The sequence below is a fragment of the Lissotriton vulgaris genome, chromosome 1_1 (genome assembly GCF_964263255.1).
Source record: "Lissotriton vulgaris chromosome 1_1, aLisVul1.2, whole genome shotgun sequence".
NCBI classification, from domain to species: Eukaryota; Metazoa; Chordata; class Amphibia; order Caudata; family Salamandridae; genus Lissotriton; species Lissotriton vulgaris.
The window spans coordinates 876805040-876830679 of record NC_141685.1 but is presented as its reverse complement, the minus strand read 5'-3'; the positions used below and the strand labels follow the sequence as shown (position 1 = coordinate 876830679).

The 25640-nt window shown below is 46.1% G+C and overlaps 1 protein-coding gene across 2 annotated transcripts in view; it reads right to left on the bottom strand.

Moving 5' to 3' along the window:
• The window catches only part of ST13 (ST13 Hsp70 interacting protein), a 166472-nt gene that overhangs the window by 126660 nt on the left and 14172 nt on the right, over positions 1 to 25640 (bottom strand). The window contains exons 2-3 of one of the 2 annotated variants that reach the window (XM_086958365.1): positions 2776 to 2845; positions 1965 to 2040 (exon numbers count right to left, since the gene is read on the bottom strand). In XM_086958365.1, the coding sequence (XP_086814491.1) occupies positions 1965 to 2040; positions 2776 to 2845 (146 nt within the window). The remainder of the gene's footprint in view (positions 1 to 1964; positions 2041 to 2775; positions 2846 to 25640) is intronic. The other variant, XM_086958375.1, reaches the window with a different exon arrangement.

The window sequence follows — 25640 nt, the reverse complement described above, 5'->3', positions numbered from 1 at the left end:
TTTTTTTTAAACATTGAGGAACAGTGTTGTCGAGTCAGTCATATGAAGAAATATAACAATATGTTGACAATTCATGCCATTATATCTCCCACCAGTGTAAAATGGCCGCCCTGCAAATGATTGTTACATTGATGTATTCCAAACTACAACGGAGGTCGTCAACTTACCAGTCATGTTTTTGAAATAACCCGTCAACTTCAGCTAAAAAGGTCCACTTCAATGATATTTAAAATTGCTTTATGTTATCACCACCACCAGAGGTCATAGGGCTATCTAATCAGCTTTTTATTACCAGGCTCTTACATACAGGCCAGGATACAAATTACCCTATTAGCAAGGTAAAACGTGTCCTTCATGGTTTGGTATTACAAACAGGCAAATAGACTGCCAATTGTCTAGGCTTCGGCTCATTCAACTAGAAGTAAAGCAACTACAGTCACTTGAATGAGAACAGTCCTATGAACTAAATAAGCAATTGCTACTTGGAGATCCATATGTACTTCCTTGTTCCGATTCAGAAGTCACACTAGACAGCAGTCAGTCAAAAAGATTTGTAAAAGCATCTTGACAATGTTAACAGATGCTCACAGCACAAATCACGGTCTGTACTATTAATTATTGGATACCGCCTGTCAATTGGGAATGACCCGGTTATTCTATTCCAGAATGTCTATTAATGATCCTACAAAGCAGAAGGAAACTAGAGATTGTAATTTAAACTTTGCATCATAAGTATCTTTGGTCACAGTGAGATCCGACAGTCTGGATGTGATATAACGAGCGCCTAACCCTACTAGGGACAATGCCCGCCACCCCCAACAGAATGCTCCCTCTCCCCCTGGGGCCCTCGTGACCCTCACTCCTTGGACCAATGGCCCGTATACCCGCCACATCCACTCGCCGTTGCAAACCCTCCGCGCTCTCCCCCTCAGGTTCTAGGAAAAAGTTTCTCCCCACAGTATCCAGTTCAGTTTCAGTCAGTGATTTAGATACCGACATACACATTGAATGCTAGTAACGGACTATCTAGTAAGGGATCATATAGGCAAACAAGGGGACGTTATTCATACCTGCCTCCGCCAGTATGTAGCCCAAGGGACAAGACACAGCGAGATACACGATTGTACAATCAGTTTACTTACCTGTAAATCCACGAGCGAGTATGTACAATCCCACCAGATGGAGTGGAATCCATATGTTGAAGAGGAGTTCTATTTGTGGATTTTATGTAACCCTTCTATGTGTGTAACAACTGACATACGATTGGTATAATGTCCCCACTTGGGACTTTAAATCTTTTTATTATGGTTTTGCATTTCAAACAAAAAAAAAGTATCTTCGGTCACATCCTAAATGACCCTCCCAAGTTCCTGTACCCCAAGTAAATATAAACTTTAAGCTTCTCCAGGTACTGATTCTGTGAGGTAAAGGCATGCTGGTATTTGAAAGCCCCTGGCTCAATATTTATTTTTTGTAATTGTTCTTTATACAAGCCATGAGCATTTCGAGTACAGTTGATATCCTGTAAAATTGCTCAATTTTCCTTTATTTCAACATTCTTTCTATGCTTCCTCCAAGCACGAAAGTTAGGGTTTATTCCGTAGTGTTACTTTGTGCAGCATTTTTCATTTAACAGGATCCTGAAACAGTCACATTGTTTTTAAAAATGTTGCCTCATATGGACAATGATGCTATCTGTATTTTATACGGCCAATTGTATACTTCGTAGTATTCATGTAAGTGAGATTAAAGTATTTAACGATACCCATTTGCAGGTGGCATGATTTAAGAACTTATGAATTAAAAAAAAAAAAAAGATGTACAGATACGCAGATTTTGGATTCTACTTTTGCACCCATCCCTCCGTAAAGGAATACCATGCACACTGATGCTCAGAGGACCATTCCTGGAAAAAAATCTACTTAGCAAGCTCAGACTTCACTACAGCAGCGCTGCAAACTCACCAACATCACTCTCCTCACTCTCTGGCTCAGTTGGCTCCTCTTGTTTAGGAGGCTCTTCAGGTTTTGCATGCTCCTGCTGAGGAGAAATAAAAGTTCCTCAAATGCAGCATACACTAATGTGCACCAATTCAATCCACAGGTTAAGTGAACTGCAGGGTGTGCATATTTAACTACTGCCCTCTGTAGCCTTGTGGTATAGGATCACCTCAAGAAGTGTGCGTAATGTCAAGCTACATGCAAATGCCACATTCTAAATGCCTGCATAAACCCCATAAACCAGACACCTATATTTCCAGCACATTTTACCAATCTAGGATCTCTTAAAAAGCTAATGAAGTATGAAGGAAATGCATACATCTGTAACAAGACCACCTATAGGAGCATGAGGGGAGCTCACCTATCATGATCAGTGACGGAGTGAACCCTAGGTAAAGACAGCCTCCAAACTTATTTACAGAAACTATGCCCTGAACTGGTGAAAGAATTACTACAAAACGGTAGGTCCAGGGAGGCAACACAATCTTTCAGAAGAACTGGCAATCCGAAAGTAAGGCAAACCCAAAACTTCCCTATGGAGCCACAAACATGTATTAAAGTTTGCCCCCTTGAGTTTGCACACTGCAGGCATTTAAGAGATCCTTTCTAAATAAAACAAAACTAGCAGATTGCCCAAAAATGCTAAATCGAATAGTACTTCCTTGTGCAGAATGCGGACCATCCAGCCCCAATCCTCTCTGCTACCTCTAACCCAATGAACTCAAAGCAATGAGCTTATGTTCAAGTTCCTTTGTCAGGTCATGAGGCCTCTTACCTTTGGTGCTTCTGTGGGGGTATGAGTAGGGGATGTTTTTGCAGACGACGGTGGCAATGTGGCTCCCAAGCTGTGGAGAAGAGACAAGCTTTTGTCACAAATTCAAAAAAACCTAGTTAAATAGGAGATACCCAGACTTAGCATATTGTGCAATGTGAGTAGCGTGGGAAAAAGAACAAACAGACAAACAGGAGGGGGGTGGATGGTCAGTCATACACTATACCACTCTCAAATAACCCAACCTAATACCACATAGAAACAGGCATTTTTCACCCCCACCATGTAATGTAATCTAGAGACTACTGTCACATAGTCTTACGACTATTAGTCAGTCACTTGTGGTACGTACCCAAATCTTACCTCGCACTATGGAATCTATATATTCCACTAGATCTTTTCAGTGTGAATGTCCATGGTTGTCTCCACAAGCTTGTCTCTTGGTATTCTCCTATACACTGCCTGTCCCCTCCTGAAGATGCCTGTTTCACAGTCCTACTAAATCGCCTTCTCTGGTCATGAGACTGTCCCATTACCCAGACCTCAAAAGACGTCAATTTACAGTACAGTCTTGTTATTGCTATCAAGAAAGCTATAACCCCAACTGGCCCTAACTTTTCCCAACATGACTAATGTGTTGCCATCATCACACTAAGCAGAACCCCACTCCTGTATGTTACCCTACTCTGACCAATGCTACCTGGACAAACTCATTTAGTGGCCCATCAAGCCATAGGATCCCCATGCACACTGCCTAGAGCCTCCATCAGTTGCTGAGATCATGTATCAAATTTTGATTCTCAATGCAAATAATAGCACATCAGGTATATAGCCCCAATGATCCTGTAGCTCACTGTGCCATAACAAGCTGCACCTCCCTGGCAAGGCTCAACAGCACAAGCTGGACTGCTCCATAGGGACGGGCTGATTAGCACATGATTGTCCCCTTTCTGCAAGGTTGCACTGAATAAAAGACTAGCGAAAAATCAAGACAACAATAATGGATAGAAGCTGAAATTGAAGACCGGCATGCCCAAAAGGATCCGCAAAAAGATGATCAGCTCAGAGCAACCTACCCTTCTCTCCAGTCTCTTCCCCTTTTGCCCACCATCTTCAGCCCCTGCAGAGTTCAACACTTTAAAGACGCCCAGGGTGGATTCCGCACTAATACGTCCATCACCCTATTATGCAACTAGTATACGCTTCCTAACGGGCCATGCTCAACTTCTCCAACTTCTTTCCTACAATGTGGGGTCTCTGTCCTACATCCTGAAGACCTCCCTCTCTTAACTACCCTGTCTGTAAACCTCCAGTTATATCTTCTATCCGCTTCATTAAATCGAACTCTGCCTCCCTCAGCCGTCCCTTCTGCATCAGTGTACCATTGCTTAGGCTTGCTCTGGCTCTCATTCCTCTTTCTCACCAACATTGTGCCAGGGCTTCAACTTTTCATTTACTTGTTCTATTTTGTAGTCCCTCTTTCCACTCCTTGAACAACTCTACCTCCCATTTTGCTTGTGACCGTTGTAGCAAAGTGTCCCTTCTTGCATGGTTGTCCCCCCCCCCTCCCCCCCACACTTTTTAGGTCTCACTGAGCCAGCGCATGCGCTGCTCTGAGAAATGTATTTTGTGGGATTTCAAAGTGCTGCTGCAGGCTTATGGTGACCTAGTGCTTGCGTTCACACGAGCGTGCACGCGCGCAGCTGCTATCGGTCTTTGATCACAACCGCAATCACTTTCACGCGCAGCCGCCATCCTTCTTTGATCACGATCACCTTTACGGGCCGCGCAGCCGCTTCACTTTCACAGCTGCACGGCCAATGTTTGTTTTTAGGACTTGTGCCCTGGAGTTATGGTTTTCTTACAGTTGACAAACCCGCGCTGCGCTGTACTACCTGGAGCAGAGGCTTTAAAATAGAATTTTTTGATCTGCCCCAAGCAGTGCCCACGCAGCGCGTGCCACTTTCCTGCCTTCCCCCACCGGAAGCCGATCCAGAGTTTTAGCACTGATGCGGAAACAGAGCATTCATTGCCTCCTGCCTTCATATCAAGTAGCAGTCAAACTGAAAACAAATAATTCCTGTCACAATTTCTGTTCATCTGTGTTTTTAAAGAAAATGTGTGAACCGCATCTCTCGGCGAGTTGTCATAGGAGAGTCGGGCTTCCTTAGCGCTGGAATGTCCGATTACAGAATACCACTTTCATGCGACGAGCCAACAGTGCGCTCAGGCCATCCAGGGCAAAGTTTCAGCTAAACCAACATATTCGTGTTAAAATGTTGCGTATTGCACAACTCTACAAGGTTGAGAACTTTGTTTCAGCTTTTGGTCTGCTGTTTGTCTCGAAACAGGCAACTGTAGCATGCTGAGCTTCAAGGTTAGATTGTGTTTTTGTCCATTTTATCTATCCATCTATTCTCCCAGATTTCCATGTACTCTCTCACCCTTTCACACATCAATTCATCCTCTCATTTATACACTGCCATTCTTTCACCCATCCATTCATCTATTCTCACCCACCCTTTCACCCACACATCCATCTCTCACCCTCTCATCTAACCACCCTCTCATCTAACCACCCTCTCATCTAACCCCCCCTCTCATCTAACCCCCCCTCTCATCTAACCCCCCCTCTCATCTAACCCCCCCTCTCATCCATTTATCCATCCTTTCACCGACTTGCTCAACCATCCTCTCACCCATTCATGATTCGATCCATCTTTCACCCACAAAAGCATCCTTCTAGCCACCCATTCATCTTTCACCCATTCAATGTTCATCCTTTCACCCATCCACCCATCTTTTCACCCACTCATCCACCCATCCTCACAAATGTATCCATGATTTAATTCACCCACTCATCCATATATCCTTTTATCAACCCATTCTTTCACCAGCTCATCCAACCATCCATCCATCCATCCTTTTTCCCCTTTTCTACTACTAGCCCATCTTTTTTCTTCTTTATAACGTTAATGTTGCCAAGTTGCAGACAGAAGAGGTGGGGGGTTCACAATGTCAATGCAATAAAGTGGGGGGTTCACAATGTCAATGCAATAAAGTGGGGGGTTCACAATGTCAATGCAATAAAGTGGGGGGTTCACGATGTCAATGCAATAGATCTATGATCTGTGGCTGGAAGGCTGGGGTGTGGCCTTTGGGGATGATGCCCACCGTTTCTTGGCGGCTGTCTTTCCAGTCTCCTCTTAACCCTGGCCCTTCTTTCACCAGAGGCTCTCGGTTTCTAACCTGGTCACTTATTTCATTTCAGCCTTTCAGTCTATCCTTGTGGCACTCCCCACCACCACTCTAGGCTGTCTCTGCGCTCTCCTGGTCACCCTGCCCCTTCCTTCACTACTCTCTCTGCTCCTTACTGGTCTACTCCATTTACTTCACCCCTTCAGTTCTCTCCTAATGGCCCGCTCCATGGGCTCTCTCCCTCTCCGAGTCACTCAGTTCCTCCTTTCACCAGAAACTCTGGGCTTCTTAATGGACTCCTCCTGCCACTGTCTTCTAGTGGCACTGCCATCCTGTACTACACTGGCTATCTCTCACCTAGTCATTCTGTCCGTCCTTTCAGCAGAGGTTGTCCTTTTCTCAACCAGTCACTCATTTCTTCTCAGTCTTTCAGTCTCTCATTGTGAGGATGGGGTGGAAGAAAGACTTCAGGGGACACCAGGGAGGAATAAAGTGATAACATTTGTGAACATACATCATTCCAGTGCAGAGAAGCAAGGTGACGGGCCGCCTTCACCAGCTGGCATCTCATCGTGCCAGTGCAACGAGGCAGGGTGACTGGCTGCCTTCAGCAAATGGCGTCTAATTGTGCCAGTGCAGAAAAGCAGGGTGGCTGGCTGCCTTTAGTTGGCATCTCACCGTGTCAGTGAAGAGAAGCAGAGTAACTGGCTGACTCCTAGATGCTGTGGACGCACATCGATTTATTATTTAAAAAAAAAAAAAAAAACTCAAAATGTAATTTACTCAAAACGTTATGTAAACTCCATGTAAACCAATGGCCATTGACTTCCCATTTAATCCAAAGATCACACATCACCTGAAGGCATGCCTTTGTGCATGAGGCCGTATGCATGTTTGAAGTCACCATCTCCCGCTTGATGGACAGGTTTCTCGCCTTGGCTGGCACCCTTTGCCTTGCTGCCTTCCATGTCTCCTTCACACACACCACATCTCTGGTCAATGCTCTTGCTTAATCCTTCTCACAGGGCATGCCGGGTGGAATTATTCTGGTCCTGCTGCTGATACATGGAATGTGGCTGGCCGCTAGATGTTGGTAACATCGCAGCTTGTGTGCTGCATGGGCAAACACTTATAAGATCTCAAAGGCGAGACCTATTGGCTATGCCAATGCTTGTTGCCTGATGTTGACTGTTTAACTAAGTGGCTCTGGGTTCCTGCCAACTAGGTACCCAGGCCCATGTGCTTTCCCTTAAACTGTACTATTGCAAGCCCAATTGGCACTCTCTGGCCACATGCAAGTCCCATGTAAAGGTACCATGAGTACCAAGGGCACTGTGACCAAGGAAGGCCTCTAAGGACTGCAGCACATATTGTGCCACCCTTAAAGGCCCATATCCTTAAAGGCCCATATCTTAACACGCAAATACACTGCCTTTGCAGGCTGCACGTTTGGGTGCAGAGAAAAGTGAAGGGTCAACATGGCACACATCCCTGTGTGCCATGACTACAACCCACTGCCTATGGTATAGGTAAACCATCCCTCTAGCAGGATGGACTATGCCACCTGGTGAGGGTACAGGTACATGAGCCCTGCACCCCTACAGTGTCTAAGTCCATTCTTAGATATTGTAAGTGCAGCAAAGCCATAAAAGAGTATACAGTCTGGGAGTTTGTCATTATGAACTCCGCAGCACCATAATGGCTTTGATGAAACCTGGTAAGTTTGTCATCAACCTTACCAGCACATTAAACCCACACTGATGCCAGTGTAGGTCTTAATGCCACATGCACTCAGAGGGAATCTTAGCGATGCCCCCTGAAAAACAACCCAACTCCAGTGTCCCAGCTGACTGGCTGTTCGCCAGCAGCCACCCTTAAACAGGTTACTTGGCCCCTGGGTCGAAAGTGTCCCGATCTCAGGGTCATGAAACAAAGCACAACCTGGGGAGAGGTGCCAAGCCTCCTTCCCCAGGATGGGCAGGGTCCACGAAGGGGAAGTTTTAAAGGCTTGCCGCCTATGTGAGCTGACCCAGCCATTTGCTGCTCCCAGCAAATGGACCCCACCACCGGTTCTAATCCCACTTAGGGGGGAAATGAGCTGGAAAACCAAGATAGGAGAGGTGCGCCCACCTTTGCCAACCCCGCCCCTCAGGGGAAGTAACGCGAAGCACAACTCTCAGTACCCACCATCTTGAAGATGGGGGGACCCAGCCAACCAGAGTGAGGCTTATGCCTCCCCCAGAAGGTGACATAACCGGGGTGTGCCCATCCCAAAGAAGGTACCCATTGGTACCAATTTGTACTTGCCTTAAATTCCCCTAAATGTAGTATTTAGGGGCAACCCCGAACCTTGCTTCCTCAGACAAGAAGAAGGACCTAAGAGCTGTGCTGAAGGGAGAAGGCAGCCATCAACTGACTTGTCCCCAGCCCTACTGTCCTGTCCCGACCTAGACCTGCTCCAACAGAATCCCGATGTGTCCTGCAGCCAGCAGCCCCCCAGTGGACCGGTACTGCCTTCCCTCACAAGACTGTCTCCTGTGAGCATCGGATTTGTTCACCAACAAACTCTGGCTCCAGTCAAATCTGCAAGTCTGCATCAGACGCCCACGGCCCAAGTTAAAGTGTACCAACGCCATGAGGTGGTCTCGCCAGAGATCCTGAACTGGGATCTGGTGATCCCCGACCTACTTCAAGTCCCCTGACGATGCCTGCAGCCCCTATGTGGAGGATACCCTGACCGCAGCTGGCAAGGAAAACCAGACACCAAAAGACACACCTGCACCAGATGCCTTGGGTGACCCAAACGACGGTGCCCCGGCATCCCAACTCACCTCTCCAACTGGTGGTCGCCTCCAAAAGACCTTCGTGCAGAGTCTGCAGTGTTTGTTCTAACTGGAGCTTTCCCATTGAAATCAACAGGGCTCCAACATTGATCCAGCAGCCTGCACCTGGCCGCCCCAGTGCGGCAGTGGGTGCACCTTGGGTGCTGTCTTGGATCCCCTTTGCCCAGAGCTAAACCCTAGGAGCTTTGCTCCCACATCCAAGTGGTGTGCTCTTAAGCAGCCATCAACCAGGGGGCCCCCTATCCCACACTGGATAACAAGGGGCCTCTGCACCTGGCCGCCGTACAGCCGCTGAGGGTGTTCTGTGAGTGCATCCTTGATCCTGGTGCTTACCCCAGAAACCCAAGTACTTAACTTAATTTCCTCCCATATGATTGCATTGACTGCTTTTCTGAGAAAAACATTAGAAGTGTGGAGTTAAAAATTGTTTGAGGACTTAAGAAACTATTTACAAAAACAAAAGTTACCTTTTATTTAGAAAATGTCCCAGTGTGATATCTAGGCATATCACACCGAGTAGAAAAAGTAATCTAAAAAGTAATCAAAGTAATTGCAAAGTAACTGAAAAGTAATTTCAACTGTTTCTGAACATTTGACCTACCTGTAATTGCACACAACTGCATTCTACCAGAGACATGATTTTTACTTACCTGCACCAAGTCTGACTTGGTTATTAAACTAAAATATATCAAATAAGTATTTTTATGCAAAAAAATTGGTCAGAGTGCAGTCTGAGTGTGTGAAAGGATTTCTTGCCTGAGTGTGTACAATAAATGCTTAACACTACCCTCTGGTAAAGCCTTACTACTCACAGGCATTACCACAAATAGAGTGTAAGGTATCTCCTTTTACCTCTGTAAACCTTCGTTGATCCACTGGAGTTTGTGCACACTGTACCTTACCTTAATATAGTATATACCAGCTTCCTACAGTGGCCAATCGCACATGATACACCTTTTTGCTGACAACATGCTTTTGACCCTAACGAGCCCTGAAGCATCTCAGATTATACAACATTTCTGAGCAGTATCCAGATTTCTGGTTAATTTCACATGGGTGGACAGAATGGGAATTCAGATAAGCCAACCAGCTATAAATAGAACGGAGGCTTCGTCATCATTTAAAAGAATGTGGAGGCATAAAATACCTCTATATTAGAAGAACAAGGGGCAACCCTGAGACTAGGGTAGCCAAGTGATTAAGGAAACAATGGTCTCTTGAAGAAAGGGGGGGGGGGGTGTAAACCGCTACAGATTCAGAATATATTAACCATCAACAGATTGGTTCTATTTCAAACACAGTTGTATTCAATTGTTGAACAAAAAGTAACTGTTAATGGACTTAAGATTCACCTGTGAATTGAGCAACGCAGTCCCCCCATTTTTGGATCTATGGATCAAAGTTGAGGATGGCCACATTAGTCTCATTATATAGGTAGCCGACAGATGAGTTCACTACTCAAGTTGTCATCCACGGAGTCTCAGAGTCAATCTGACCTTTAAGTAGTTCCTCCGCATAAGGTAGAACTGCACCAGGAGATCAGATTATTTTTATTGAATCCTACTCCATCAAAAAAATGAATCGAGTGGGGTTGTCCCAGGTGCCTCGTCAGACAGGCAAGGAAAAGTGCTTAGTATAATGCCAGAGACTCCCTCCTAGATCCGCACTAAAAAGATGACCGGTTGCATCTGCACATTCAACCCAGCAAGCAATTACCTCAAAAAGATTGCTTAAGAGTGGTAAGAGGCGGAGGACCACCTCACCTCCAAGGAGGAACCAATGTTTTATTTTAAAAGGAGGAAAAAAACTTCAGATGCCTTGGTATGGGGCTGCCCGGGCTTCAACCCCAACCCAATCTCAGTTAATTACCAAGGGGGTCTGACACCACTCTTAGGCCACTCAAAGTGTGGCAGTTGTGTGGCATGTAAATACTGCTTGAATACCAAGTTGTTTGTACATTTGAATTTCACCTTGACTGCTTTCACCAGCTGCAATATGAACAACATAATTTATGTGGTATGGTGTCCATGTAACCGATTTTACAATGGTGAAACACCACAACAGATCAAATGCCGGATCTTACAACATCGTAGAGGGATTAAGTGTGGAGTCATTGGTGCGCTGTTGGTGGAACATTTCCAGCTTGCGAAGCATACATTGGAAGACTTAAGCTGGCAAGTAGTAGAACATGTCCCTGTGGAGGTGACATTGCCAATAGGGAGGACAGTGGCAGTGTCTCCCCGAACCGCTTGACGCCAGCTAGCTGTCACCAGGTCATCTAAATCGGAATAAGCATTTTATGTTTTTGAATCCTGGAATCTGAGGTTTTAATAATTACGCTACCTGAATAATTTTAAAACGCATTAGTATCGCCGTATATTTTAAAGACCATTTCACACGCTGATTGGTGTAACAGGGGTGATAGAAACTCACTCGCACACAAGGAAGTCTGTGCTTGATGGTATAGCCTGCCCGCCCCGGTCCGACTCGGCAATTAGTGCCGTAGAGCGGAGGGCGGACAGGTAAGAGCCAGACATTCACTCCACTTCCGCTAGGACGAACCGGTAGCGGTCTAGTCTCCCACAAGGAGGGGCTACTTAGCCCTCTCGTCGCCCTGAGCGCACCGGGGAGAGCCTGAGGACGAACCGGAGACAAGCCAGAGAGAAGCCAGTCTGCGCCCATCCGCGACTGGACGGGACAGGACCAGGGGCCATAGGCTCTGTCTCAAAGGACTCAGACGCAATTACGAGTCATAGTTTTCGGTACTCCTCCCAGGCGCTTAAAGATCTGCAGCCAGAACCTCTGGTAGGTTGTGTTGTGCGCTCTTCCCTATGCCCTGAAGCTCCATTTGCATGTCTACATTGTTGCTTTCAGGCTAATCTGGATATTGGTGGTATTGTTATGTTATAACCAATTTATAAAGCGCACTTTGACCAAGGTTTCATGGCGCTGTTTTGAGCAGTTGTGAGTTAACTGTTCTGACATGACTTCAAAAGGGACGGTTACTTATGTGCCTGTATGAACAGCCATGTCTTAAGCTGCTTTCTGAACCGAAGTAGATCAGGGCAAGAACGGATCTCCCATGGGAGTGAGTTCCATAGTTGTGGTGCCAAATATCCAAATCGAGACCCACCGTGTCGTTTGCGTTTGAATTTTGTGCTCGCCAACAAGTTTTGATGTTTGGAACGGAGATCACGGGTTGGAACATACCTCAGTATCAGATTGTTGAAAAAAATTGGACTATAACAATTTAAAGATTTAAATGTGAGGCAGGCAGTTTTGAATGTGGCCCGCTGAAGCAGTGGGAGCCAATGGAGTTTTTTTATCAGAGCTCTAGCCAATTGCCACTTGGGCTGCTGATAGATCAATCTGGCTGCCTGGTTCTGTACAAGCTGGAGCCTCTTGATCTGATAGGAGGGGAGGCCTAGGTAGATTGAGTTCGCATAGTCTAGATGGGATAAGACTAGGCCAATCACAACTTGTATCAGTGCTGCCTGGGAGAGTAAGTGGTGTATCTTTTGGATCTTCCGCAGTTGAAAAAAACATTTAGAGACAACTGAGCCCACTTGAGTGTTTAGGGACAGATCTTTATCAATGGTCACCCCTAGGCTTTTTACGGAAGAGGAGGGTTTAGGGAACGTCCCTAGTTCTGCTGGCCAATAGTGAGGGCCCCAGGAGATGAGACTATCTCCTATCAGCAGTACCTCGGTCTTTCCGGGGTTCAATTTTAGATGGTTATAATCCATCCAGTTGCGGATGAACACCATGGTGTCCTGAAAGTTGGAGATGGATTCAGTGGAGTGGTCTATAGTAAAGGAAAGCTGCAGATCGTCTGCGTAGTTGAAGGTCGTTACTTTCCTCTGTTTTAAGGCTTTAATTAGGGGGAGTAAATAGATGTTAAACAAATGTGGGGACAGGGAGGAGCCCTGGGGAACCCCACATGTGATATTCAGCCCTGGCGCTGTAAAATTTGCCAGGCGAACAGCCTGTGTACGGTCCTCCAGGAAGGAGGTGATCCAACTTAGGGCCCTGCCCTGGATGCCTGCGCGCTCGACACGGTCTAACAAGATCTTATGGTCCACCGTGTCGAACGCGGCAGACAGATCCAGGAGGACTAGAGCCTGGGGGGTGCCGATGTCAGCCTCCCTGCGGAGCTCGTCCAGGACTGCCAAGATGACCATCTCAGTCGAATGCCCTGGGCGAAAGCCAGCTTGATGAGGGTCTAGATGTTCGGTCTGTTCTATAAAGGCAGACAAGGATTTTGCAACATGTCCCTCCAAAACCTTAGCTAAGTAAGGAAGCAAGGAGATGGGGCGATAGTTAGATGGCTCTGATAAGTCAGCGCCGACCTTTTTTATCAGGGGGACCACAGTGGCATCCTTAAATGATTGGGACACAGCCTTGAGTGAGTGAAGAATTTAAAAGGGACAGAGCAGGTTGAGGAATAATGGAAAAAACTTCTCTCATAATATGTGGGGGGCAGCAATCCCGGGGGGATCCAGATTTGACCTTGGACATCAAGGAGGTGAGTAAATCTGCATCGATTGTAGGGAAACTGTCCATAGTATGAGTATTCCTGACAGAGTCAGGAGGAATCACAGCTGACACTGAACACGTGATGCTATCTTGGATAGCTGTGATTTTTTCTAGGAAGAATGTGTTAAGTTTATCACATAGTTCCTGAGTGGGAGTTGGTTTAGGTGAGACTCTATCAGGGTTGGAAAGTTCATCCACAATTGAGAAGATCTCTCTCGATTTGTTGGTGGACGTTAAGATTTTGGAGGAGAAATATTCAATCTTGGCTACCTTAATGGCTTTGTTATAATTTGCTTGTTCTTGTTTATAAAGGAGCTTATCCTCAGGGTCGTAGCGGGCTCTCCATTTCCTCTCTTTCTGACGAAGTAGTAGTTTCATATCCTTTAATTCGGGGGAGAACCATTTATGGGCTTCTGCTTTCCGGTTAATTTTGATCTTTTTAGGAGGGGCAAAGTGATCGCTTGCTGTTTTTAGCCAGTCATTGATCTGTATGTCAAAGAGATCCACATTCTGGGCTGGACTAGGAGTAGATCCAGCCAAGAAGGTAGTGAAATCAGACAAGTCTACAGATTTCCAGCATCTAGCAGTTCCACCCTCGACCAAGGGGGATTTAGTTCTCATTGCCAGGGTAAGGTCAAACGTGACCAGAAAATGGTCAGACCATATACATGGGAGTACCTTCATATCAGAGATTATGGGATTTGTTGTCCAGACTTGGTCCAATGTGTGGCCCTTATTGTGTGTTGGCTTGAGGATATGTTGTGTGAGAATAAAGTTTGTCAGAAGGTTAGTAAATTCCAGGGAGTGAGGTCCACCGGTTTGGTCCCCAAACCAGTAGTTGAAATCGCCAATCAGCAAGATATTGGAGTACTTGGTTGCTAGGTTTGCTATCTGTTCGCTCAAAGACATGGGAAAGAGCGGCATAGGCTAAGGAGGTCTATAAACAACTACACATATCAGAGATGTGTGATCTGAGTCAAGTTTAATCACTAGGTTGTCTACACAAGCTAAGTTGAGGGGGTCGATAGATCTAAAGTCATGTTTACGATGAATGATGGCGGCCACTCCTCCTCCGGCTTTGCCTGAAGGCCGGTCAGTGTGTAGTATATAATAGTCGGTCGGGAGTGCTGCTAGTATATCAGGGGCAGAATCAGGGGTTATCCATGTTTCGGTCAGAAACAGGATATCAGGTAAATCAGAGGAGAGTAAGGTGAAGATTTCCAGTTGGTGTTTGACTAGGGAGTGTGTGTTTAAATAGAGCACCCTAAAAGTTGTGTAATTGGGGGCAGTGGTTACCTTGTGGGTCCTTTGAATACCTTGTATTTCCGGGTAGGTGTCACGTTGTTGCAGGAGTCCTAGACTATCAAGACGGTTCCTGGTGATTTTGTCTAGCCGATGGTGTACTCCATGTAGGTTGCATACATCTATAGCGGTGTATTTCAATAGGAGGTACAGAGTGCCGTGCCCCTTGCCCCGTACTGGCGCGGACGGGCGCAGACGGGCTTGCCTTAGGCGCGCCTTTGGCGCGCTGCCGGCGTGCCCACTGCGCCCGTCCGCTGCGCTCCCTGATTGGGGGGGCCATATTATACTGGTGGATGCGTGAGGGGCCGAGCACTAGACCGCTCGCCCCGATTCCCTACCAAGATGGCGGTCGCCAGGAAGACGAGGCAGATCCACTCAGCGTTTATTCGGCTGCTGTGGGTTAGGGCATGGGCTAGGTGCGTAGCAAACAATTCCCAGCAATTGTCCTTCTAAAATACAATTTTTAGTGCAAAACAGTAAAATAATGGTGCAGTTTAAAAATGCGGCGTAAATTCAGTCACACCCCCACCCCCCCCCCACCCCCTCTTGCCTCTTGGGGTCGATCCCTGCGCTATAGAAGAACATAAATAAATAAATGCCATAGTGCTCAGAGTACTACACTCTATTGATAAAATGGACTCTTATCACACATGGGCTCAACGCAGTGGAAGACTGAAGGCAAGCAGCCTTTCAGTAGTTTTCTTTGCCAGATCATCATGTTGTGTATCTACATTCCCACATTCTGACTGCAACCTTGTTGTTCAACATGTAGCACACTGTGTGCAAGGTACACGTTTCTTCGATGTTTCTCTTTCAATAAGGTTATCATCATTATGAGTTCCAACACAACTCTGCTGGACCCACAGGCTCTCTGTAAACATGCAATGGATAAAATTAATTTACCTTTATTTTTATTCACACATTATTTCCATCAAGGTGTCCTTTGTATGAGTCACATCTATTGACTAAACCTGTGCATCACTATTACAGTTAGGTGCCATGATTAGATCTACACACATCCAGGTTTGACCCACGGGTTCCAACCATGGACTTCTAGTAGAATTGGACTAAGTTTCAAGCAGAATTACTGTAGACACTTTCCCACAAGTAGATGGATTCCTCGACTTCTTATTATCCGTTGTAGTTCGCTAGTCACTCGAACTAATGCAAGATTTAATTTGTCTTTTATACTAACTTTCCCTGTCTATATACACTTTTCAAAATCACAACAGACAAGTGTGCCGGTGTTTGTTAAACCTGTTGTACAGTAAGTCTTGTGTTCCTACTTCTCCACTTCTTGAGCATTTAGTCAATTGCTTTCCTTTTGCATTTCAGCCACAATCTTCTCTTTTTAGTTATTGTTTGGGGGAAGTTATGTTGCTTTATTTCCAGATCAAGTCCCTCAGATAAAATTTTAGCTTAGTAGCGGACTTTTTTCAAAATCATTGTTTTTCTTTCCGCTTGTTAGTAACATGATTTATGCCTCGAGCTTGCCCTTTTGATTGATTACCATTCTTGGCTGTTTGAGTTATTTGTGCCAAGTTGGGGTAAATGTTAATTTATAATCCACCCCCCCTTACAAGTTAACTCATACGGAGTGAGACAGCGACACTGATTCATCGGATTCATCTATTGTATTTGTCTCATTGAAGTTATATACCTAGGTCACATTGCATCGATAATCTACGGTGGTGTTTTTAATCACCCCGTCTGTCATAGTGACTTTCAAGAAGTCGCTTACCTCCAATCCATGTTGCACAAACTCATCAATTGGACTCCCCCCCCCCCCCCCCCCCAAACTACGTTCACATCTTGTGAGTGCAACTCCCATTTCCATGTTGCCCTGATTTTCCAAAAACACACCACTCTCCAACTACACACCACACCTGCTTATGACGGTACAAGAGGTGTTTTATTTATTCTTGATTCCTTTTTAGCTCGCGGCTGTCGAAAGCAGCGCATGCACTGCTCTCGGCATTCGAGAGCTTCTTTGAATCAATACAGATTCTGAAGCTCAGAGGCGAAGTTGAAGCCCCGTCCATCTTTTTGATTGGCCATCGACATCTTTAATGCAAAACACTGGCTTTTGATTGTAAAGGAGGCTTCTTTGTTGCCGCCTTGTCTTCTTTTGGCCACGCCCAAAGGGATTTGACCTTTTACCCGCAGCATGACTCTCCCCATCATTTGTTCCGACACACTTTTTTTGACTCACTCTGCTTTGGCAAAGTCAGCTGCGTGCTTACTTTCGCATCGCGCTTTAACTTTAAGTGAAAGCGCGATGCGAAATTAAACACGCGGCTGCTGTTCATATTCTAGCTCTTCAGCGGCTTTAGAAGATAAACGAGCTGCATGTCATCGACCTTAAGTCTGACCTCAAGCGTCGTGACCGCGTGCGATGGTGCTGATCCTCAATGGCAACCTTGTATCTCGCTCCACCAGCTGCCATGTTGTGTGCCTCCACTTTATAGACGAAGGCGGTGCCCGCTGCCTAATCATGGGCTAAGATACTGGTATCTTGTCTAATCTGGCTGTGGACCTAAAAAGGTTTTTGGATGGGAGAGGCTCAGGTACAATGCGTAAGGGGGTTGGGGGAAAAGGGGTGCTCGTGGAAGGAGGCTGAGCCGGTGGGATTCTCCAGTAAGGATGGGAGAGCGAGGGGAAGTCCCTTCTCAGCTGAGAGCATTGTGGAATTCGGTGCTGGCACTGCTTCAGTGGGTGTGAATGGAGTCCATTCAGGCTGAAGAACAGAAGCTGAAAGCTGTACACAAAAGCCACTGGGCAGCCTGTAGGGCTCTGCAGCCCGGGGGCTCGCCCGTCGGGAAGGGGAGGGCAGACGCACTGCAGTGGGAACAAGATTCCCATGCGCTCTTATTGTTTGCATGTCCGGGTGAGCTGATGTCACCATATCACCAGAGAGTGGAGGATGAGTAGCCCTGTAGCCCTCCACGGCACCACCCTGGCAGGGATTAACCTGAAGTACTCAAAGACACAATATGTGCATCACATCGCTTTTGTGTATCTGCCAAATCCAGTATCTCTCTCTCGCCTCCTACCCTCTCTGACCAGTCTAATTTTGCTCTAGATTCAACCTGCACTTGAAGGGCTTGGAATTTCCCCTTACAAGAAAGATCTTTCTGTACGTCGAGAGTTTGTGCTCATTCAGAACACAGCATACCGGTTTTCTCAGAGTTTTCTTCGTGTACTTCCGTCTTCGAAAGTTGTGATCTCCCACATCCCGGCATTAAACCTTTTGGATCATGCTGGTTTTTGCAGAACTGCATGTTCTGCTTATCCGTCTTGCACAATTGAGACATTGTTTAGTGAATGAACGAAGGAGACATGGAGTATCTTCTTAATGGGACACTGTTATGTGCTTTCGACTGGAGCTTTGCCGACTTGCTTTTGACATTTTGGTAGGTGTATTTTACACCCCACTTTCATAGGGAAGCTTATCTGTAAACGGCCTGCTGCAGCAGCAGTTTAATAAATACCTCTACTGGAATCGCCAGCACATAACGAACCGAACATGATTAAAAAGCGCGTTTCAATTACACAATAGGCGTATATTGCATCGACAGCCTTAGCTCCCCACCATTTCCCCAGTACGTGCCTCATTTAAAACAACTGGCGCGCAGAGGTGTTATTCTGGGGGCACCTTACCGGCACTGCTTCACTGGTAACATCTTTGTAAAATAGCAACACAAACATGTAGGTGTTTAAGACTTATAGTGTTAGGATGTGGCACGTTATGCACACAAGGAGGGCCGGCGAACAACTACACGTGAGCACACACTCACAGCTATAGCATACCCCTGCGGACCTGTCTGAATGAACCGACCCTTCCTATCAAGTGCATGCACCCCAGATCCATATACACCGGAGAAGCGTTTGTGCATTAACCCAGCCTACCACACATGGGCAGTGGGTGTGGCTGAATTCTGGGTGCGGCTGAATTCAGGCCTGTGCGGAGCAGCTTCTTAGCATTGGGGACTGGAATGGTGAACTTAAATTAGGACAGCATTTTTTTACGGCAATTTGTGCATATGGCATTTTGGCAAATGCTTTTGAATATGTATTATTTCAGTCTGTTTTGCAGACATGGATCCCGTAATGTGTGAACCCACAGCTTTGAGCACACGTGTGCAGTGCACATCGCATGCACTCACCACAGAACAGCTGTGGTGAGCCACAGTACAGAACGTCCGTCTCCTACAAGATGGCTGGTCTGTACTGGGCACATCAGCCGGGCTGAGTACATTCCCGCAAGCACGACTCACGAGCTTAAGTGGCACACTGCATGCCTTGGACAAATTCACACAGCAACCGTGCACCCGTCTGGGCGAAACAAGAAGGTCTGTACCTAGACACCGGTGAAACCTTCCCATGAAAAACAAAGCTCGGTTAGGCTGAAAACACGCTTAAGACGATCTGCCTCCCGCCCCTCACCGAGGGCGCTGCAATGTGTATTTGGGAGTTTCACTTTCTTCGGCTCTTTTCGGACTTTAAAGCACTTCCCAGACAAGTCGCTGGAAGTGACAGACGAGCCAAAACATAGCGCTTCTAGCGGCTCACACCCCACCCATGAATCCTGCCTGAGGTACCCATCAGACCGCTCATGCACTAAACCGGGGGGGTGGGGGGGGGGGGGAGAGAATGCACGAGTAATCCCGCCCCCTCACATGAATCCACTGAACTCTGAGACAGTAATTTGTTAACGAGTGCCAAGGATGCTCGCGTTGGGGTCAGCGCGTGTGCTCAGATGGGCTCTGTATGGGTCGGGGTGTTTTAGCTTTAGCCCCTTCTCCCTGGAGCTGATCGTGAGGGGCGCCCTCTGCAGTCTGAGTGCGGCCTCACACTGCATCTGCCAGTTAGTGCCAAAGCAGTCCAAGCGCACCCACTCACCGGCGCGCAAGATCCACTCTCTCGCAGGCCGGGGACAGGCACACAAAGCCCAGACAAGTCCCTGATTCATGCAGTGCCTGCGTATTAGGCGCCCGCGTCAGGCAGTCGATAGGGAAAACGAGGGCCACAAAAACTGAAAACTGATTGTGCTGCGCATTGATCGGAGGGGTGCAGGTCTTTATTGCGCTATCAATCTTCATGTGTGCCAGGGGGCAAGACCGGCACAGCCCGGGGGTCCTGCTCTCCCTGAGCTCATCACCACGCACGCATGCCTGGTGGCATTAGCAAGTTATGAGGAGGCGAAATAAGTTATTTCCAATCAGGCTCTGACATTCAATTACAGAGGACTGGCAGCTGCGTGGGCCCAGGACCCGCCTGACAATTCACACTCCATTCCCAGTCGCATCACTTTATTAGCATCATGCATTGTATCCACTTGCCCATTCTTCCTTCCATGTCTTCCCACCCATCTCCATCCTGCTCCCCATGCCTTCTCCATTCTGCTCCCCATGCCTTCTCCACTCGCCCTTCTATTCTTCTTCCAGTCCACCCACTCTTCTCTCCATCCAGTCTCCCTAGTCTTTCCCTTCATGCGCTCATGCCCCATGTCTTGCCTACTTCCAAGCTCCATTATGCCATTCTCTTGCAGTGGTTCCGAACAGCTTTTGTACGTATGCACTCAGTGGTTGCATACTTTGTTGTTGGGGCTAAATAGGGAATATTGTGCATCAAGGCAAGAGTTTTATGTTCACGCTTAATTTCTCTACATTTGGGTGCTTAATTTGAGCTGGTGGGTGCCCGCGGGACCCACCAGCAAGCATTTTGGGGACTAGCACTTTATGCCTTCCACAAAGTTTGATCCAGAGCAAAAGAGAGACAAGCTTTGGCATAGCCAATAGATCTCGCCTTTGGGACCTTCCAATTAGCAAAGCAAATGTCTTTCACTTAAAGGCGAGACCTACTGCATTTTCAATGCTCGTTTCTAGAGGAACCTTTCCTAGTGGGTCATATGCGTCGCACTAAGCAGGATTCAATGAGAGACCGCATATGTTTTGATATGGTTCCTCACGCTTTGGATGAGTCCGTGAGCTCTTCGACTCTAGAACAAATGCTTATGTGCAGAGACTCCACCGTCCACAGGACATAACCAATATTTTTCCCATCAAAGATTTGATTTGATACTTTGCCACACCTGATTAGACCGATGTGAAAGACCTCTTCTGCAATATACTTATTGACTTTCTCCGTGTACATATCATCAAATGGGTAGGGTTAATTGTCCCTCCCAGCATTTTTCCCATCAAAGATTTGATTTAATACTTTGCCACGCCTGATTAGACCGATGTGAAAGACCTCTTCGGCAATATACTTATTGACTTTCTCTGTGTGCATATCATCAAATGGGTAGGGTTAATTGTCCCTCCCAGCAGCCTATTGCATTAATGTTTTGATTAAAAAAAAAAAAGACAAGACTTTTAAAACCTACTGACAAGTGGTTTTTTAGGTCTCGCCTTTTCCATTCCGAAGGAATGGGAAATGGCGAGAATTCAAGTGCTCAAAATACTCGTGAAACCAGGGGTTTTTTCGTGCGGTTTTCCCGGTCTGATTTCAAACTCCGTTTAGCGACTTTGACCTCTGTGAATGAGAACGGAGCTCACTCCGGCAGCCGCCTGCACCGATTCCTACCTACCACAAGGGCGCGTCTTGCATACATTCCCTCACGCTCGATTTAGTGTGCCGCTCGCAGCTGTGTGAGAGACAGTGACTCTGCTTTGGAACCTTCCCGTCCGCCTGCTGAAGTGTGAGGAGGGGCGAACTTTACTCCAAGGTGATTGAAAGGCTGCTGCAACAGGGGCTGGGACTGCGAGACCCAGGGTTCTGCGCAGGATCATCGTAGCGCATCTGGAGTCTCTTCCCACCCCTGCTCCTCCCTGATTGCCTGGCCTGCCCTTAAAACAGCTCGCGGCCCCCGCTTCGCGGGAGCCGCTCGCAGCTGTGTGAGAGACTGTGACTCTGCTTTGGAACCTTCCCGTCCGCCTGCTGAAGTGTGAGGAGAGGCGAACTTTACTCCAAGGTGATTGAAAGGCTGCTGCAACAGGGGCTGGGACTGCGAGACCCAGGGTTCCGCGCAGGATCATCGTAGCGCACCTGGAGTCTCTTCCCGCCCCCTGCTCCTCCTACAAAAACGTACCACTGACGCACAGCGGGACGCGTGTGCGGGACGCCGGACGAAGCCCGGACAGTCTTAGACAGTCCGAGACAGGCTGAGACTGGACTGGACACGCCACTCTGCCCCTGCCGAACCTGCTTTGCATGGTTGCAGTAAGACTATATATCCCTGATTACAATTCACATCCTGGTTATACTTGCATTGTATTTTGTGTGCCCTCTCTTTTTTACCGATTGATAAAGTGTGGGTATTAATATCAGTATAAACGAGAATGCCAAAAAAGAATCCAGTAGCGGGGGGTAATACTATGGACAATTATATGGTACAAGTAGTGTCAAAGATTAATAATGAAAGGAGACAATGCTTAGGCCTTAGTCAATCCCCTAATCTATCCCCCTTAAATCCATCACCAGACTCACCATGGATAGATATACCTTCTCAGGTTGAGGGAAGTGTAATCTTAGATTCTGATACACATGATAATGGTACCATAAACCAGAGTGTTCACATAACACAAGGACAAGACACAGCTCTGGATAATGACTGATTCCCAGATAGCTGATACTGAACAAGATCTAACTGTGCAGGAGAGTTAACAGAGAAATAAAGATGCTGACCCCCCTGCTCAAGTCCCTGTTACTCGTGGTTTTAGAAAGTGTAGAAAACCACAAATACATCGTGGTGGAGCTCACTCTAGGAGGAAGAGGGCTGCGTCACCTGTAAGAAGCAAGGAAAAAAGTAGGGGGAAAGGATAAGATGCTGAGAAGATAAATGTGGACGAAGAGCTATTATCCAGGATAGCAGAATTAATTGATATCAAATTTAAAGCCTTAATTAAACCAGTAGTAACTAAACTGGACAAGTTATCTGCAGATGTAAAGAAATTAGGTGCAGATCAGAAAAAGTTAGTAGAAGAGGTGTTAAATATATCAGCAACAGTCACAAATTTGGCTTCACCTGTAAAAAAGGCCTTTGGACTTGAAATAGAGGGAGGCATAAACTCCAATACTACACATGCTAATCTATTGGATCAGACCCCAAATACCGAGCCTAATCATTTATTGCCAAGAGAGGTTCAGCCCCTAAACCCTCCTGAAATGTCCGTACCAAGTGTAGAAGATACACTACACTTTATAGAAGATGCGGCACCTTTAGTGCTGGTACTGGCAAATGCCCCCCCACTAGCAACAGACCAATCAGAATCCCCCACGGCATTAACAAGTAAGGCCCTGCATTGGTTATCTGGCAACATGCAGTTGGCCCCATGGGGGAAACAACAGCTAGCTGGAGACATTAAGTCAGCCAGAAGGGTTTCGTGGATAGGGCAAAACCCCAAAAAATTTAAAGGCGACTGTATAATTATACATTTTGTAAATTCAGCTGTCTTACCAAACATTCTACCAAACATCCTACGGCCGCAGCGCAAGAGAGGTACCATCATTCCTCTCACCCCAGAATTTTTTGGCAAAAAACAACGGAGTATGACATACCCTAAGCCAAGTCATACCCATAATAGGCCAATATGGCCAGAAACAACTAACGGCTGGGGTTTTGGTGCACCAACTAAGAACTGGGGTTACAGTTTGGACAGATGGGAACGTCCAATACGGACACACCAACAAGATCATCAATACCCTAGCCACTTCAATAATCGATTCAACATCCCCATTTCCAACAGGTATGATGTCTTTTTTGATGAGGGTGGGCTGGAAGGGGTGGAATGACTACCTAACACACTTCTAAACCCTGTCCAAAATGATCGCCTGCCAGAAGACGTAGGGTTAGGAAATGACCTCCAAGTACTAGAATTGCAAGGTAGTAATGTCGTGATGTTGGGAGTTGCAAATCAGTTAACTGTTATAAATAGTTCACATAGTGATATAAATTCAGTCCCCTTTCCAGTTTATACTACAGCCTATTCTGTGAAAGAACGGGTATGTTGCAGCACAGGTCTAATACCCATTAGCTCAGAAGTATGTGAGAAAGTTGACACAATACAATGTGAACTTCAAAAATGTAAGGAGAGGTTATTATCGTGGAATATAGCTGGACTCCATGACAAATTGAGTGATAAAGGTTGGTTGTCATTTGTCAAAGAATACCCGATAATATGTCTCCAAGAAACTTGGGTAGTGGGAAAAAATGTACATATCGAAGGCTACCAGAGTTTTATAATTCCTGCAGTTCCATCAGCTAGTGGAAGAGCAAAAGGGGGTTTGGCAATTTTTGTTAACTTGTCACTTGTTTGCCATAAAGTTGAACATCATTCTGGTAACAAATATTCAAGTTTTAGAGCTCAAGAGGGGTAAAACAAAACTTGTATTGATCAACTTTTACAACGCTATGAATCAGTCCGGAGATTGTAATATTGAGTCTTTGCGTGAATTCCTAAGGACAAATGTTGGTTCTCTGCCTCGCCAAAAGTTAATAGTGGGTGACTTTAACACACATTTATGTGGGAACCCTAGTTTGAGAACTGTTGGTCAAATGGGTTGCAATAGTATGGAAGGAATTCATTTTGATCACTAGAGGAGGGGAACAGAACTAAATGACCTACTGAATGAAAATAATCTCTTTATAGCAATGTCGTTAGTATCGGAGCTAACTGTTTGCCCAACCCCCCCACATTTAAAGGTCACGCAACAGGGACATACATAGATCACATTTTACTATCGGCAGATTTTGTTAATATTGTTGAGGATTTCTCGATTCAACTGAGCATTTATAGTGACCATAACCCTTTATGCATCAAAATGGGTGAGAATACATTTGAAAAACGCAATTCTCGTGAGGATCGAGGTCTTATAAAATGTATCAACGGTAAGCGACGCTTAAAATGGTCAATGGTGGATTGTGAACAGTTTTACTCCTCTATTAATAATATGTGTAACTATGAACTGTCAGTATGTACATCCCCTGTATCAGCGCCATCTCAAATCTTAGCATCTTTCAAGGAGATTGCTAAAAAGGTGGAGTCAATTTTAACGGTACCTACCAAAGGGAAAGTCAATCCAAATAGTAACCCAAAATGGTTTGACAGTGATTGTTCGAAGGCTAGTCGTGAGCTTAAGAAAGCCCTAAAAATAAAACCTCGAGACCTAATGCTTATTAGGGATTCGCGGGCTAGGTATAAGAAGTCACTTGCTAATCGCAAGCGAGCGGTAAAAAAAAGTCTATGGGAGTCTTTGTTAGACCCTGAGACATTGAAAAACAGCTCGAAGTTCTGGGAGATTATTAATAAGCCTATATTTGACCACTCTAGTATTTCCAATGTGGGCACTAACATCCCAGAGGAAGAATGGATAAATCACTTCAGCTCTATTTTTAAAAGTAATGAGTCGCAGGCAGAATGCAGCTTAACTGAAAGTAGAGAAAATGTATTGCTCTTCTCAATTGATGAGGTAATAAAGGGAATAGAAGGGCTATCAAACAACAAGGCCCCAGGAACGGATGGTCTTCCTCCTGACCTTTTCAAATCTCGTATAGTACTCTGGGCACCGGTCCTTACAGCAGTACTTAATGCGGCCGTGTTATGTGGATGCCCAAAATCATGGGGGGTATCTACCATTGTGCCCGTATTTAAGAAAGGAGACCGTAAAAGCCTTCTTTGCTACAGACCAATATCATTAATCAACTCCGTGGTTAAAGTTGTGGGAGGAGTAATTTTGAATAGATTGGTCAGGTGGTCAGAGGAAAACAAAATAATATCTCCAATCCAATATGGATTTAGGCCTGGACATTCCACGATCACTCAATGTTTAAATTTATATCTTATCATTGGGAAGTATACTAAGGCCAGACAAGGAACGATCCACATGGCGTTCATGGATCTTTCCTCTGCTTTCGATTGTGTGAGTCGGGGGAAGCTTTGGGGCGCCATGGCAAAAATGGGTGTGGACCAGAATTTAGTTAACCTG